The sequence below is a fragment of the Saccostrea echinata genome, unplaced genomic scaffold (genome assembly GCF_033153115.1).
Source record: "Saccostrea echinata isolate AGI-Se365-2 ecotype Australia unplaced genomic scaffold, CSIRO_AGI_Sech_v1 ptg000030l, whole genome shotgun sequence".
Lineage (NCBI taxonomy): Eukaryota > Metazoa > Mollusca > Bivalvia > Ostreida > Ostreidae > Saccostrea > Saccostrea echinata.
This window is the reverse complement of record NW_026889779.1, coordinates 5,563,292-5,577,150: the sequence shown is the minus strand read 5'-3', so window position 1 is coordinate 5,577,150 and position 13,859 is coordinate 5,563,292. Positions and strand designations below refer to the sequence as shown.

Here is a 13,859-nt window from a genome sequence, read left to right as displayed (position 1 = left end):
TTAAAATATTAATTATTTTCAGTTTTAAATTGAAATGTGTTAATAAAGATTTATTTGATTTCATTCAAACTATAAAGGTATGTGTTTTGTTATTCTATTATTTATTAAGTCTGACAGGTAAAGTACTAGTTATCCTTCTTTAGGATTTACCTGTAGCTGTATTACTATTTATAGATCTTTTCAGTAAGTGGCCATTCTGGACTGGTCACATGATTTTTAGGAGGGAATTTTTATTGTTCAGTATTACTGGTTTTCATGCCCAAGCGTACAGATGGGTGTGAGGGTGTTCTTAGAGCTTTGAAGTTTCTTTGAGCTGATTTTAATGTTCTTAAATTGAAAATATTTTTTTGGATCAAGTGATTTTCTACAATCAGGTTAGTGTTTAATTCAGGTTTTCACTATTTCTATATTTTCCCTACTTTACCTACTTTGAGTGAATGTTTGAATGTTAGGCAGTATGAGGGAGTGAATGTCTTCTGTGAGATTTGTATGAAAGCTGTAAATAATTTATGTAAATACAATAGTATTAAATATAGAGTTTATTTTATTCCTAAATAATATATAATGAAATTAGAAAGGAGAAAATGAGTGCATTGAAGTTATAAAGTTTTGAAGTATACAAATTCCTAAAGTATTCATTTTTATAAATAATTCCTTACTTTGAACAACATATCATTTCTTTTACATTTAGAACACCATGTATTACTCTGAAATCTAGGCAGGTTATTTTCATACCAGACCTTTGCACCTCATGGGAGGTAAGGTTAATTGATTGTTGGTAGAAAAATAAATTACCCGTTACATTTCGATATTGATGTCTTGTAAAATTATTTTTCAAGTATTTAAACTCAATTTTTCTTATTTGTTCAATTCATGTAACTTGAAAGTTTTGCATGAGTGACCGGTTATTGTGAATTTATTTAGTTTGTGTTCATCAGAAACTAAGAATATTATAAACTTATTTATAATTAGTTTATGGGAAATATTGTTGTATGAAAGGATTATAGTTATTTTGGTAAATTTTGGTTTTATTCGATTTCATGACTTCTTTGCTTGTTAAAAATCTGCATGCAGAGTTATTGTTCTTGTATTTATAACTTTTAAACGCATTGCAGGGTCATTGAATGAATGAATGCCATGGTAAATCACACCAACACTACAATAAAACCCACTTAACCAGGAATAGATTTTTGTTGTTTCATTTCCACCCCGGTTTCATTTAGATTTATAAACTATATTTAATAACTCTTAACTATAGTTTACGAGTGTGAATTATAGTTTATGACGATAAACTATGATTGGCAAATGTGAAACATAGTTTAGCTCTCAAAACTATAGTTTACGATCGATAAGTATAGTTTACGTCTGTTAAATATAGTTTGTGAGTATAAATGACAGTTAACTATAGTTTACGACCGAAATCTATAGTTAACGAATATAAAACATAATTATTTTATCTGATAAATATAGTTTCACGATCTGTAAAACTTTGATTAACAACTCTTAACTATGGTTAACGAATGCAAATTCGTTAACTATAGTTTACAGTTCGTAAACTATAGTTTACAATCGATAAACCTAGTTTATCAACTGTTAAACTATGTTTATCTAATTTTTGTGAATTTGGCGTGCCATACCTATTGTCTTTTTGACATATTTTTATTTATCAATAAAAATCTGCATTATGAGTTGTAATTTTTGCTAAGTGAAGGTTTAACCCTAATGTGATTTTTATATGCGCCTGTTTACATTTTATATTTTTCCTGCCGTGTAAACACTTTATCTTAAGTTAAAATCTCTTGAAATTTATTTAATATTTCATATCAGGTTTTGAATTTAGCGCCACTTTTCTATTTTGTGGAACTCCCTATTTTAAGAAGTTTGATTTAATTATTTTTAGTAATTGTCAAAATACATTTCGGCATGTTGTTTCCCATTTTTGTAAGTAACTAAAGAACAGCAATGAAGTATGTATAGTTCGAATTGCCTCAGTCATTGTTTGAATACTGTTGAAGTTTTACAAAAGTGTTTTAAAGAGTAAATATTGAGTAGTGTTAAAGTAAATTTTATTAATTATTGTTCATTTTATTTTACTTATTGTCAATTCCATGCAGAGACGCCACTAAATAAAGACGTAAACTTATATTTTCGTTATTTTCATTTGGGTTGTAGACAGCTACCTTTTGAGTGCTACTCCTACACTCTCACAGGACTTGTGTGTCCAACAGAGAAAAAAGACACACCTGTCACTATGTTGAATTTTGATCCAAGAGAATTGTATAATAATTTCATAATTCATTCAACTGAAATCGCATTATTGTACGTAATATTGATTAAAAAATTAATAATTATATATACACTAGACAAAATTGCTAACGCACCACCTAAATAAATTAACATTTTTCTTTTCAAAACTTGTTTATGATGTTTTTGATATATAATTATGTTACTTTGATAAAAAATGAGACATTTAAATGCTTTAACTGATAAATAACAACAATGTTTACTGAAGCGTAACCACTTCATAGAAAAAAAAATAATCATATCCATACTTTTTTGGTGGAATAATTTTCTAATTTTTTCTTTGTGGTTGTGTTCTTTATGTTTGTACTAATTAAAAACTCAGATAAAAAGTTACACCGTATGCGGCGTTTGACTCTAGAAGAGCGTGCTAAGGCAGCCAGTATGGTGTCTGCAGGGGGTTCCATTGAAGAAATTTGTGAAAAATTAAAAGAATTAAATGATTATGAATTTCACTGGTGAAAAACTGTTGAATATGAATTAACGATCATAAAAATGTTTACAATAGATATTGACGGCATTAAGTGAGCACCACACAATAATTTCAAGATTGTTCCACAAAATTGGGGCAACCGGAAGTTGGGTGGATTTGGTAGGGACACCAAGGCACTGGGTGACTACTAAGCGATATGGTAGTCAATCAGGGTATATCATTTGATTTTTAAGTGGGAGTCTGCTCCATTCGCAACGTCACGGACCACCATCGGTAATCACCAACTTCATATCTTGGCAAAAACAGTGCGCGGTGCACGTCGGGAAATTGGTTTTCGGACAAGAAGGTCCTTTAAGGGTCTTGACATGACACCAAGACATTTGTCAATCCAACTGTTTTGGAAAAGATGGCATATTTCATATACTAGTACCAATCAGGAAAATGATCAATTCACAAATAAAAATAATAAGTGGTGCGTTAGCAATTTTGTCTAGTTTATATAAATTACACTGAATTTGTTTTTTTCATCTGAAGTGTTAAGTGAAGATTCTTTAAATCGAGACACTACGTCTTTGTTTCTGTTGAAAACCAATCCGAGAACGCAATTGCATATCATTATAAATCTCCGTTACATGTAACCATAAATGACGCACTCAACGCGTTGGTCTTTTGTTTCTGTTTATTTAATTTAATCAGCGAATCAAGCGAGTAGTCCGAATTCCTTCTAAAAATATTTGTTGGTGTTATTCTATTTATTTAAAAAGTAACTAGTAATTTATTAACAATCTAACTAATGATTCTGGGTACCCTAGGGGGAGTATTAAACAATGATTTTTGCAAGTTTTCTCTTTCAAACAATTTTAAGTGAGATTTTTTCATTATTTGAAGTGTCAAATATTTGAATCCGATTTCGAAACCGAAAATATCCTATCATTTGACATGTTTTGTGTTCATGCAAGAATATCTTTAATTTTTTAAAACTAGTTTCTTTTTTTTTTTAATAAAAAAAATAATTTAAAAAAGACATCACTTTTACATAGACAACATGTAATATTTATATCAGACATGTTTGCCACAGATGATCCACTTATTTTCATATGTGGATCCTATGATTTAGTTCATATGAGAATCATTGGAAGCGCATATGAATCATATATTTGTATGAAGGGAACTGCTTACATGTAAAATATTAGTGTTGTGGTAGTATTTTCATAATCATATGTAAGGAAATTCATATGTTTCTCATATATTTCTCATATGAGACAAATATGTGTCCTTAATATTATAATGGCAAAGATCTTGTTTACTTTTCCTTCTTATTCAAATTCATATTCAGAATACCGTAAGACGTCCCGACCGATTAATCGATTTAAAGTATCAAAATACACATTTTCTTGACATGTTTTTTTTTAAAGTAAGCTCATAGTGTATTTATATACGCAAGAAGACTTAAAAAGGTATTTGTAATATTCAGTATAAAAATTTTAAACAGAATGCAGAGAACACGTCATATATACCTCTGTCTAAAATTAATTTTCGTTGTTTTCAAGTAACGAAGAGACCTACAAATTGTGTCCTCCTCAACTTTAGAATTTCAAACTTCAGTGTAATGGTGACATACAATCTTTTTTTAACCTCAGGAATCAATTAGATCAAAATTAATGATTCCTTTAATCGCTAAAATTTGACCCCTCGAAATAAGTATTACTACATGTACATTATTTATATACATTGCTGTGTCAGAGTAGAAATCCTATTAAATAAAATGCATGAATGATACACATTGATTTCTTCTTTATGATTCTTACGAGGGAATTATGTGAACTTCATATGAAGTGTAAATCATAGGTTAATAATACGAGCATCAATTCATATGAATAACATAATTATGACTTTCTGCAGATGAGAATCATATTTTCGCCACATAATTGTGATTTCATATGGATAAATATACATATGATTCTCTTTTGATACTCACTTCATATGAAGATCATATATGACACTTTTTCTTGTAATATTTCAGAAAATAAACTGTGTAAAACCTTTCTGGTGTATTTATTTTCTTCAAGCATCTTAAAGAAATGGTTTTAAATAACTTTTCAACATAATAATGATAGGACTAATTCTTGTTTAGTTATATCAATGGCTATTTTTCTTCGTTATTGCTTTTAAGGCACAGACGACCGAGTGTCCGTCGAATCCTTCTCCGGCTCAAATTCATCAATGCAGATTTCTGTCTTTTTCCTCCCCATAACGGTTTGAAAGGCGTTGAAGGGCGAGGTTTCGTCGCTGCGAGAGGTTGAAACTGACGCCATATTGGTGTTTTCTGTGTTCACATATTTTCCTATATCTGTCAGGGACATAGTCTTACACGGGAGGACTGGGTTCATTCCCAATGCCCGACTTAATGCACAGCGATTCTGAAGCATTTCACAGATAAGTTCAAAGCTTGCGTTGGAGACCGGTGAACCATTCGGGTCTACGTCTATACTTCCAGAATTAGATCGAACAATATCCGTCAACCAGTATGTAGGCATTTCTCCTTTACCCTATTAAAAGGAATTGTCATTAAAAGAGTTTCAAACCTTTTTTATGTAAAAAAAAAAATCATTTACAGAGATTAAAAAAAAACTCAATCAGCATACGTTCGATTCAATGTATACCCTACATGAAGAAATTGAAATGAACATACTGCTGTTATAAAAAGATCATTGAAGAAAATGAAACCCACCTTGATATTGACAATTCCACGTTTAAGTATTGTGTACTTTCCAGTTTTAGCCAGTAAGGTGTATGTGGAATGACTGATGTGAATTTGATTTCCTGTGAATCAAAACAAATATACATAATTATTTTTGATGATCATCATGAATACATCCGTATTATAAGATGCTCAAGATTTCCAGAGAGTTAGACATCAACTTACGCAAACCAGTAGATTTCATCCTGGAGGCCACATTGATGGTGTCTCCGAAGAGGCAGTAACGGGGGAGCTTAGATCCAACTATACCTGCCATGCATGAACCTGTTAAGATACGTAGCATGTAATGTTATGAATTTTATATCTATAGAGAAAAAAGTTAATTTATTTTATGCAATTAACCGTTATAAAAACATTGAAAATAAAGAAAATAAATACCCGAGTTAATGCCTATTTTAAGTTGTATATGGCGTCGACCAAACTCGTAAAATGTTTTCATCATCATCATCTTTTGTAAGGCAATTGCAAAATCTGCTATTTCCGATGCATGATGATCTTTATTTCTCTTTGGTAAACCTACAATTGATTTCAAAGGATATATAGATGAGATAAAAAATGATACACAAATGACGATAATCGCTAGGTTTAAGGTTCATATTCTTTAAACTGTTCAAAATACCTGATACAATCATGTAGGAGTCGTTGATTGTTTCCACTTTATACAGATTTTTCTGGTCCACAAGGTTATCGATGGCGCCATAGAGCACATTCAGAAGTTCCACCAGACGTAATGGCGAAAGAGAACGAGTGATGTAGGAGAAGCCCTCGATATCGGAGAAAAATACAGTCACCGATTTAAAATATTCCGCATTAATATCATCATTTCTCTTCAGCTTTTTTGCCACAGATTTAGGAATCATCTGATAAAGGAGAGAGTCCGTTTTCTTCTTTTCAACATTAAGTTCTTTGGTTCTATCGACCAGGATTCCTGCAAATTTCTGAATGTTACTAGTCTGGTTTTCGACACAGAAAATGAGGAACGAACAGGACAGAAGGACGAATACTAACAGAAAAATGTTGATGAATACACCGGTTTTAGCTCTCTCGGCTAGGGTAGATAATTTTGACATGCATATGTACCCCAGTGTAGTTTGAAGACTAAGTAGAGTGTCTAGATATTTTGTGACGTTATCATAGTGCCAGCGAGCTTTCTGAATGTCTGCTTTTGCTGGATCTTGTTCTTCCTCGCCAAACTCCTTGACATATTTCCGGAAATTCCTAATGGTTACTGATACATTAATACCAAAACTTTCGATTCCATGTAAATCTAGGTGACCTACATGAGGGGAATACATTCTGGCGGAGACATAGTTCTCCTGGAAACCAAAACTGTTGATGTTGTAAGTTTCATACTGCTTATGATTTTCGAATCCCCCACTTGCAAAAAACATGGTACCAAAAGCTCGCTCCACTCCAAGATTTTCTTTGGCCACAGTTATTTTTTGAAAGGCCACAAATGATTTCCAAATGACGGCAAATTTTGACTCGCTTATTGTTTCGTATCCCCAGTGGACAATTATATCAATGATAGAGGAGTAAAATACGTGTTCCTGGTCGATTGTTGAGCCATCAAGGTTCTGTCGGTGTCGTCCTAGGTGAGCAATGAGTTTATTTTTCGATCGAAACGCCGGTCTGTTATAGCGATCAAGATTACCGGGCCACATTTGTAAGCTTTCTATGAACTCGTCTGTTATTGTGTATTCTTGCAGCAGGAAAGACTTTGTCTCTGGCCCTATAGCACTTAAGTAAAGTATACTTAAGTCTCTCTCATTCTGAAGATGGTGAATGAGTTTGCCAACGTTGATACTAAACGTCAGCGATTCTATTGACTACAAAAATATGTACAATGCTTGTTTTAATGACTTTATGATGAAACACTATTAATGCGGAAGAATTTGGGGTGTAATACCTACCTTTTCATAATTTCGTCTGATATTGACTTCTGTTGTTAACTGGAACGCACAGAAAACCCACAATCCGAGGGTGGGAACCAGTGTAAGACATAACATCTTTAGCAGCTGGATCTTCCTTCCTTTGTCTGATACCATTGAGGTCTGACAAACACCCGCCTCTAAAAACAACAATGGGGTCAGTAAAATTAGTATTTATATTTTCAACTGATTGTCTTGAGTCGAATACTAGTACTTGATACATAATGTATTCCATAGGGAATTAATTTGACCTCTAAAGCAGTTTAATTTGGTTATGTATTTTCGTAAACAAGATAGTTCTTATCACCTTTCAAGTACATGTAGAAGAAACTGTTAAGCATTTTCTTTTAAGCTTAAGATTAAAAAAAAATCAAATAGTTTAAGAGATACATGTATATGTGAATTTCATTTTCATATTGAAGATAACAAAAGTATAATACTGGAAAAATGTTTCATTAGAATATAAAGTGATGACGTTCGATAAATTCTCTCTAACAAATAAATATAGATAAAAAGATATATATTTATTATCTAGATTTTCTCAATATTCTACCTTTTCCTCCAGTAAAACTTGTATGGGAGATAGCTAAAGATCCAATGCTGGAACAAGATTTATACATGTCTGCCATCTTTCGCGCAACCTTCAGGTAGTCCTTAGTGAATAGTTAATGCTTTTTTATAATGATATTCTTTCCAATATTTTGCTTAAATTCACTTCTTGCTTTGAATCGAGTAAATTTATACGCCAACTTTGTGGGAGATGAAAGCGTGATAATTGTTTTAACCACATTAAGGAGAACGTGATGCAAAGCACTATAAAGCATATATATATATATATATATATATATATATATATATATATATATATATATATATATATATATATATATATATATATATATATGACTGCCGTCATGAGAAAAGGGCCCTTAAGGTCAAAATTTCGCAAATTGACTTTTTGATCAATTTTGATAGTTTGACTCTTTCTGAATGCGAATATACATAACTTTAAAAATGTCTCACTGTATTAGTATTTTTTGAACATTTTAGTAAGGCGCTTCAAAACAACGTTGACGTTACTCACTGAATCGTAATGACGTCGCGTGTGTCAAATTCAGTTTCCAAACATTCTTAAAATTATTTAGATAACCTTTCATCTTTTTGACACACATAAATTTGAGAAAATATTTGATTTTTTCTTCCAAGCAACTAGTATATTATTATTCCTAAGGAAAGTCGCCATTGTACATGGTATTTTAGAGCAGATCCCGTCATATCGTAAAAGGAGGGGTTGTTTCTACACAGGATCTATAAATAGTTTATTGTTTGTTTGTATGTTGTTTAACGTCCCTCTCGAGAATTTTTCACTCATATGGAGACGCGACCACTTGACGGTGGAGAGCTGCAAATTTTGTCCTATACTCGGCACTTACGGCCATTGAGCAGTGAGGGATCTTTTTCGTGCCAGCACCTACTGCGACACGGGACCTCGGTTTATACGGTCTCATCCGAAGGACCGGTCTCCACGTCCCACAGTGGGATTCGAACCCGCGACGTAAGGATCAACTCCTTACTTCGTGACTCTAGAGCAGACGCTCTAACCACTGCGCCACGCGGGCGACTAGACAGATCGTTGATATGGTCATAAAGAGCTATCCTTGAGAGCAAATTAAAGTTCTATCAAGGAAACCCTGTTTAGGGTAAAGATGTCAAGAAAGACGGATTACATTTTGGATTCTTTTGCTTACATTAACTGAAATGTTAACATCAATTCATCTGTTTTGTTACTACTAAGATAAGAAAATTGACTTCTATTATGTCATCTTCTTCAAATAATACATTTTCTCCTTTCTTGGTCATAACTTTATTTAACTTTTTATCTTAAGCCTCATTTTTTCCGTTTAAGATGTTTTATCTTGTATCTCATTCCTGTTATAGTATGAGATGGAAGTGAAAGGTCTTCTGCAAAGTCTAGGTCGTATATTATATAACCAATGAGGGACTGAATTCCTCTTGTACTTTTGTAAATACCCAGTCGACAACTATCAAGTATAGTGCTGGTAAAAGGGGACAACATTGTTAAACCTCAGTTTTTCAGTTTTACAATAAATGATTCTATTATTTCAGAGTTCTTTCAGGCATTATTTGTACTTTTGACTTCGTACAATGTCTTTATCTTGATGTCGATCTAAACTGGGATTTCATAATGTAAAACAACATACAATCAATCCAAGATGAAAAAGTTCATCTTAGTTTCACAAAAGACTCTTAATTTTTCCATTAAACAAAGCAATAGATACGTATGTAAAATATTATATGATTTTATCTTTGAATTGCTAAATTAGTAGGTCGATTAATTATTTAATAAGGACATTGATGAGAAAGAAATACTAAGGATACATTTAAACACACGTCTTAACACTGCAAAGTAATTTAATTAAGGATACATTTAATTACATTTAAAGGTGCACTTAGACTGATCTACTATTTGATAGGAAATAAAATACAATTCTAGTTTGTATTGTATATATAATTTTTAATTCAAGTACATGTATTCAAAGCCTTATTTTAAGCCTTAGACCAAGATAAGTAATTAAAAACTTAATTTTTATGTATTTTTCCTATTGGGAAACAGTGGTGTATATTCCCCTCTGCTAATGTGTAGTCACAGATTTTACCAAAAGCGCATCATTGCCGAATTGCGGATAGGCAAGGAGGGAGTCGCCCCCTCTCAATAGAGGGGGGGGGGGGGGTCGGGTCGCAGGACCACTTTCTGCGATCTTGGATACATTTATCATTGTCATTTTCTCCAGTGAATATAATTATAAATCATTTAAACATATCTTTATGATACAAAAAATTAAAATCTTCATGGCCACTCTTAATAAAATTGAGAAATTTTAAAATCCTTACACAGTGCTCGGAAATTATGGAAACTTCTTTACTGAATAATCTAAATATAATATTTAAAATGTTTTATGTTTGACTTTCTACTATTCCAAACATATTTCCTAATTTCTATTCCCTGTCCTAATCGTAGACTCCTGTTGCTGTCATTTTTAATAGTCTGATATCGACTTCAAGATAACATTTCAATTCTAGATTTAGCTATGAAAATCAAAAGTTTTGTATACTGTAAAAATTGGATAGGCATAAAAGTGTGGATTGCTAAAAATACTTTTATTGCATTTGATGAAAAAATATTCTAGTAACTGGTATATAAAAAAGATTTATGATCAACTTTCTCCCATTTTTCAACCAAATACATGTATACATAAATTTTTTTTTTACTTCAAGAAAATGATGTGTAGGCTACAGCCTTATTGCCTATACAGAATATACACCATTAAGAAAGCGAACGCGATTTTTCTTTATCTCTACTACGATGTCTTTCAAGATTTCCTGTGTACACTAAAAAGGCATACCTGAACTAAATAATTTTAATACGAACTCCTTTAGGAGTCCTAAAGGTGAATAGAGGGTCCATTCTTTTGTTAAAATAATTAAATTTTTATCATTATTAAACACTTTTACATCTTTTTTTCTCTATGGCCATTATATCATGTATTGAAACTTGTGTATTGATTGGTTATGTATCTTGCGAGACCCGAGCAGTTTCCTTATAAATAATTATCGAATATATAATTATTTTGCCCATACATCGCAAGATTGACACTGAATGTTGATAACCGAACATTTGTCTACCGTTGTAATAAAATAAACAGCATAGCCATAGGACACTGGGCACGTGTCTCCCCCCCCCCCCCCCCCCCCCAACATTCCCCTTGTATTTTTTTCCGATATAATCTACTATAGAAAACATAGCAACTTTATGCTTGTGTCCTTTCAAAAATAACGTCTAATAACCGTGATAACTCCTTTTTTTTTGGGGGGGGGGGTTTCTTTACATTACATTTTATTATTTCATACGGGCCTGAACAAAGAGATATCATTATCTTTATTAAGCATGTATATTTCAGCCATCCGTACTTAAGGGGCTGTCTCTTGGTTTCACAAACTAAGTCACTGGTCACTTTCTAATACCTTGTCACAAACTATATCCACTTTGAAACCCGTATTACTTTTTATCATTAATCGCTAGTCACTTGTTTAATTGCACACTAATTATTCTCATCGACTACATTAAGCCCCCCCCCCCCCCCTTTTGTTCTTTGAATCCGATTAACAATATTTATTATTATTATCTCAAACCTGTAAACAAACTAAATAATATAATATACAGATATTCTTGATATAAATGTATTATAATATCTAAGAAGTTATTATATATATTAAAGCATACTTTGCAGACCAAAAACCCTATCTTTTTTCTAATTTCGCTTTGATATATACAGCACTCTTTCTTGCATTGTAATATAATCAAATGACCTCTTCAGTTTGAATATATTCAACGATTTCTTGAAGGTCAAAACTTAGCAAAGGGGAGTAATTGAATTTTAAACCGCCTTTTGATTGGTTAGTTTGGATCTTGAATCTCGAAACTCGAATTTCGAATCTCATATTTCGAAACTCGAATCTCGAATGAGCCTTCTGGGCTTTCGTACTTGAATGAAGATATTCCAGTAGCATTTTTATACTAGTACATGTATAATATTGCAGGATATTCTCTTCCTAATACTTAAGAATAGCAAAAGTGTTGTCTGAGAATCATTTGATGGGAATCAAAATATTGAAGTTTTTTTTTTATTTTCAGTGAATCACACTAAAGAACATAAAAAAACAATGTTTTTATTTTAATTCTTTGAAAATTCTCTATATATATTTCTGAGAAATATTTGTTTAGCATTTATTTTTTATGGGCGTTTGAAAGTTTACAAAATCGCATCTTTACACTGTGTTTATCTTTCATTACACATGCAGAATTTTAACTCAAAGTGATTCCAGCTTTGCAGTTCTCAACAAGTAAAGATTGTTGTGTAAATGGGCACATGTGAACGGGGCAATCAAATTTTGTTTAGACGTAATTTTATTTGAGATCTTATTGTGTAAATTTTTATTATTTTTTTGTTGTTGAAAATTAAGGTGAATGGAACACTATGTATTAATGAAAACATGTAAATTTAAAAGTGATCGTACTTTGTTTTGACATTATCTGCTTGATTTTGTATTAAAAAAAAAATCACTTTCAGTAAATGTATGTGTTATACAATTTCATAAAAATAACATTCAATGAATCGATTCAATACCTTGGAATTTCTTCTTCTTTTTTTTCTTTTTTTTCCCCCAAAAACTAATTGAACACAATATTGCTGAAGTGGCAAATGAAAAGCCACTAACAGCTCTCTGTCATTATTAAGAAGTCTTCAGTCAATGCCATTAAGTATCAATACTAAGTAATAACCAATTATTTAAAAGGTTTAATTTCTAATTGTTTCACATGAAAAATAAGTTTACATAATTCAAGCATAGGTTTTCATCACTATTAAACTTTCTAGAAAAGAATTTTTGTTAAATATAAACGAATACTACTGTATGTTTATCTATAATATAGATATTTGAACTTTTGATTCTTTATATAAATAACTACTCTTCAAACGCAGTATTTTAACTGAATAATTCTAATTGACAAATACAATTGTATCAATAAAAACAAATCTGGACGCATGTTCATGAAGCTACAGTTGTATCTTAGGAATTATCTTAGTCCTAAGTTCCTGTTAGTTTTCTTAAAGCCAGGGCTTCGCCATTTAACCATAAATCTTGTCTTAGGATCAATGTACTGTTCAATATCTTTACTTTTTCTACCTCATCCAGAACAAGTGAATTTCGACATCTGAAAAATGGGGTTCTATTCTAACTTATAATAAGAAAATGAAGCTTTCCTTTCAAATTCATACCAGTTTGGTCTGTGTGGAACTAAAAGTGAAAATTATTCTCTATAATTTTGTTTTTATATATGAGAAAGTTGGCGTATATTATTTTTGATTTTAAACACGTTAAAGCATGGAGCGTCCTGTGGTTTCAACTTGTAAAAGCTTGCAATATGGAACCTTACTATTACTAAGAGGGTTGTTAGAATTCACATTTGTGTGTTCGCTGGTCGCATGAATTCATTAAAAAACTATACATATTTTCCAATAAATATACAAAGATTTGATGTTTTCTCGTCCAAGTGAATATGAAAATTACAACCGTATGAAATTTGCATTAAAAAAAGAGACCCCCCCCCCCCCCCAATGTAAAATTTAAGGAATTTTTAGAATATCATTATAAAAGTGCATTATTAAATTATTATGCCCCCGTAATCTAAGATTTTGGGGCATATGAAAAAGGGAAAGATAACGAACAGTGATCGATATAAAAAAAATATATATATATATAAACAATTCAATTCTGTGAAGAGGGCACAAAACACGGACCTCTCCAAATTCCAGAGGTGGGATCATGTGCTTATGAGGAGTAAGCATCCACT

At 31.7% G+C, this 13,859-nt stretch overlaps 1 protein-coding gene across 1 annotated transcript; it reads right to left on the bottom strand.

Moving 5' to 3' along the window:
* Window positions 1-4,902: 4,902 nt before the first annotated feature.
* On the bottom strand, window positions 4,903-8,055 carry LOC133196250 (uncharacterized). The gene is made up of 7 exons (XM_061332163.1): window positions 7,980-8,055; window positions 7,409-7,566; window positions 6,115-7,324; window positions 5,874-6,011; window positions 5,661-5,759; window positions 5,466-5,557; window positions 4,903-5,283 (listed from the first exon to the last, which is right to left on the bottom strand). The coding sequence occupies exons 1-7, from the start codon at window positions 8,053-8,055 to the stop codon at window positions 4,903-4,905; spliced, it is 2,154 nt and encodes a 717-aa protein (XP_061188147.1).
* Window positions 8,056-13,859: the final 5,804 nt, after the last annotated feature.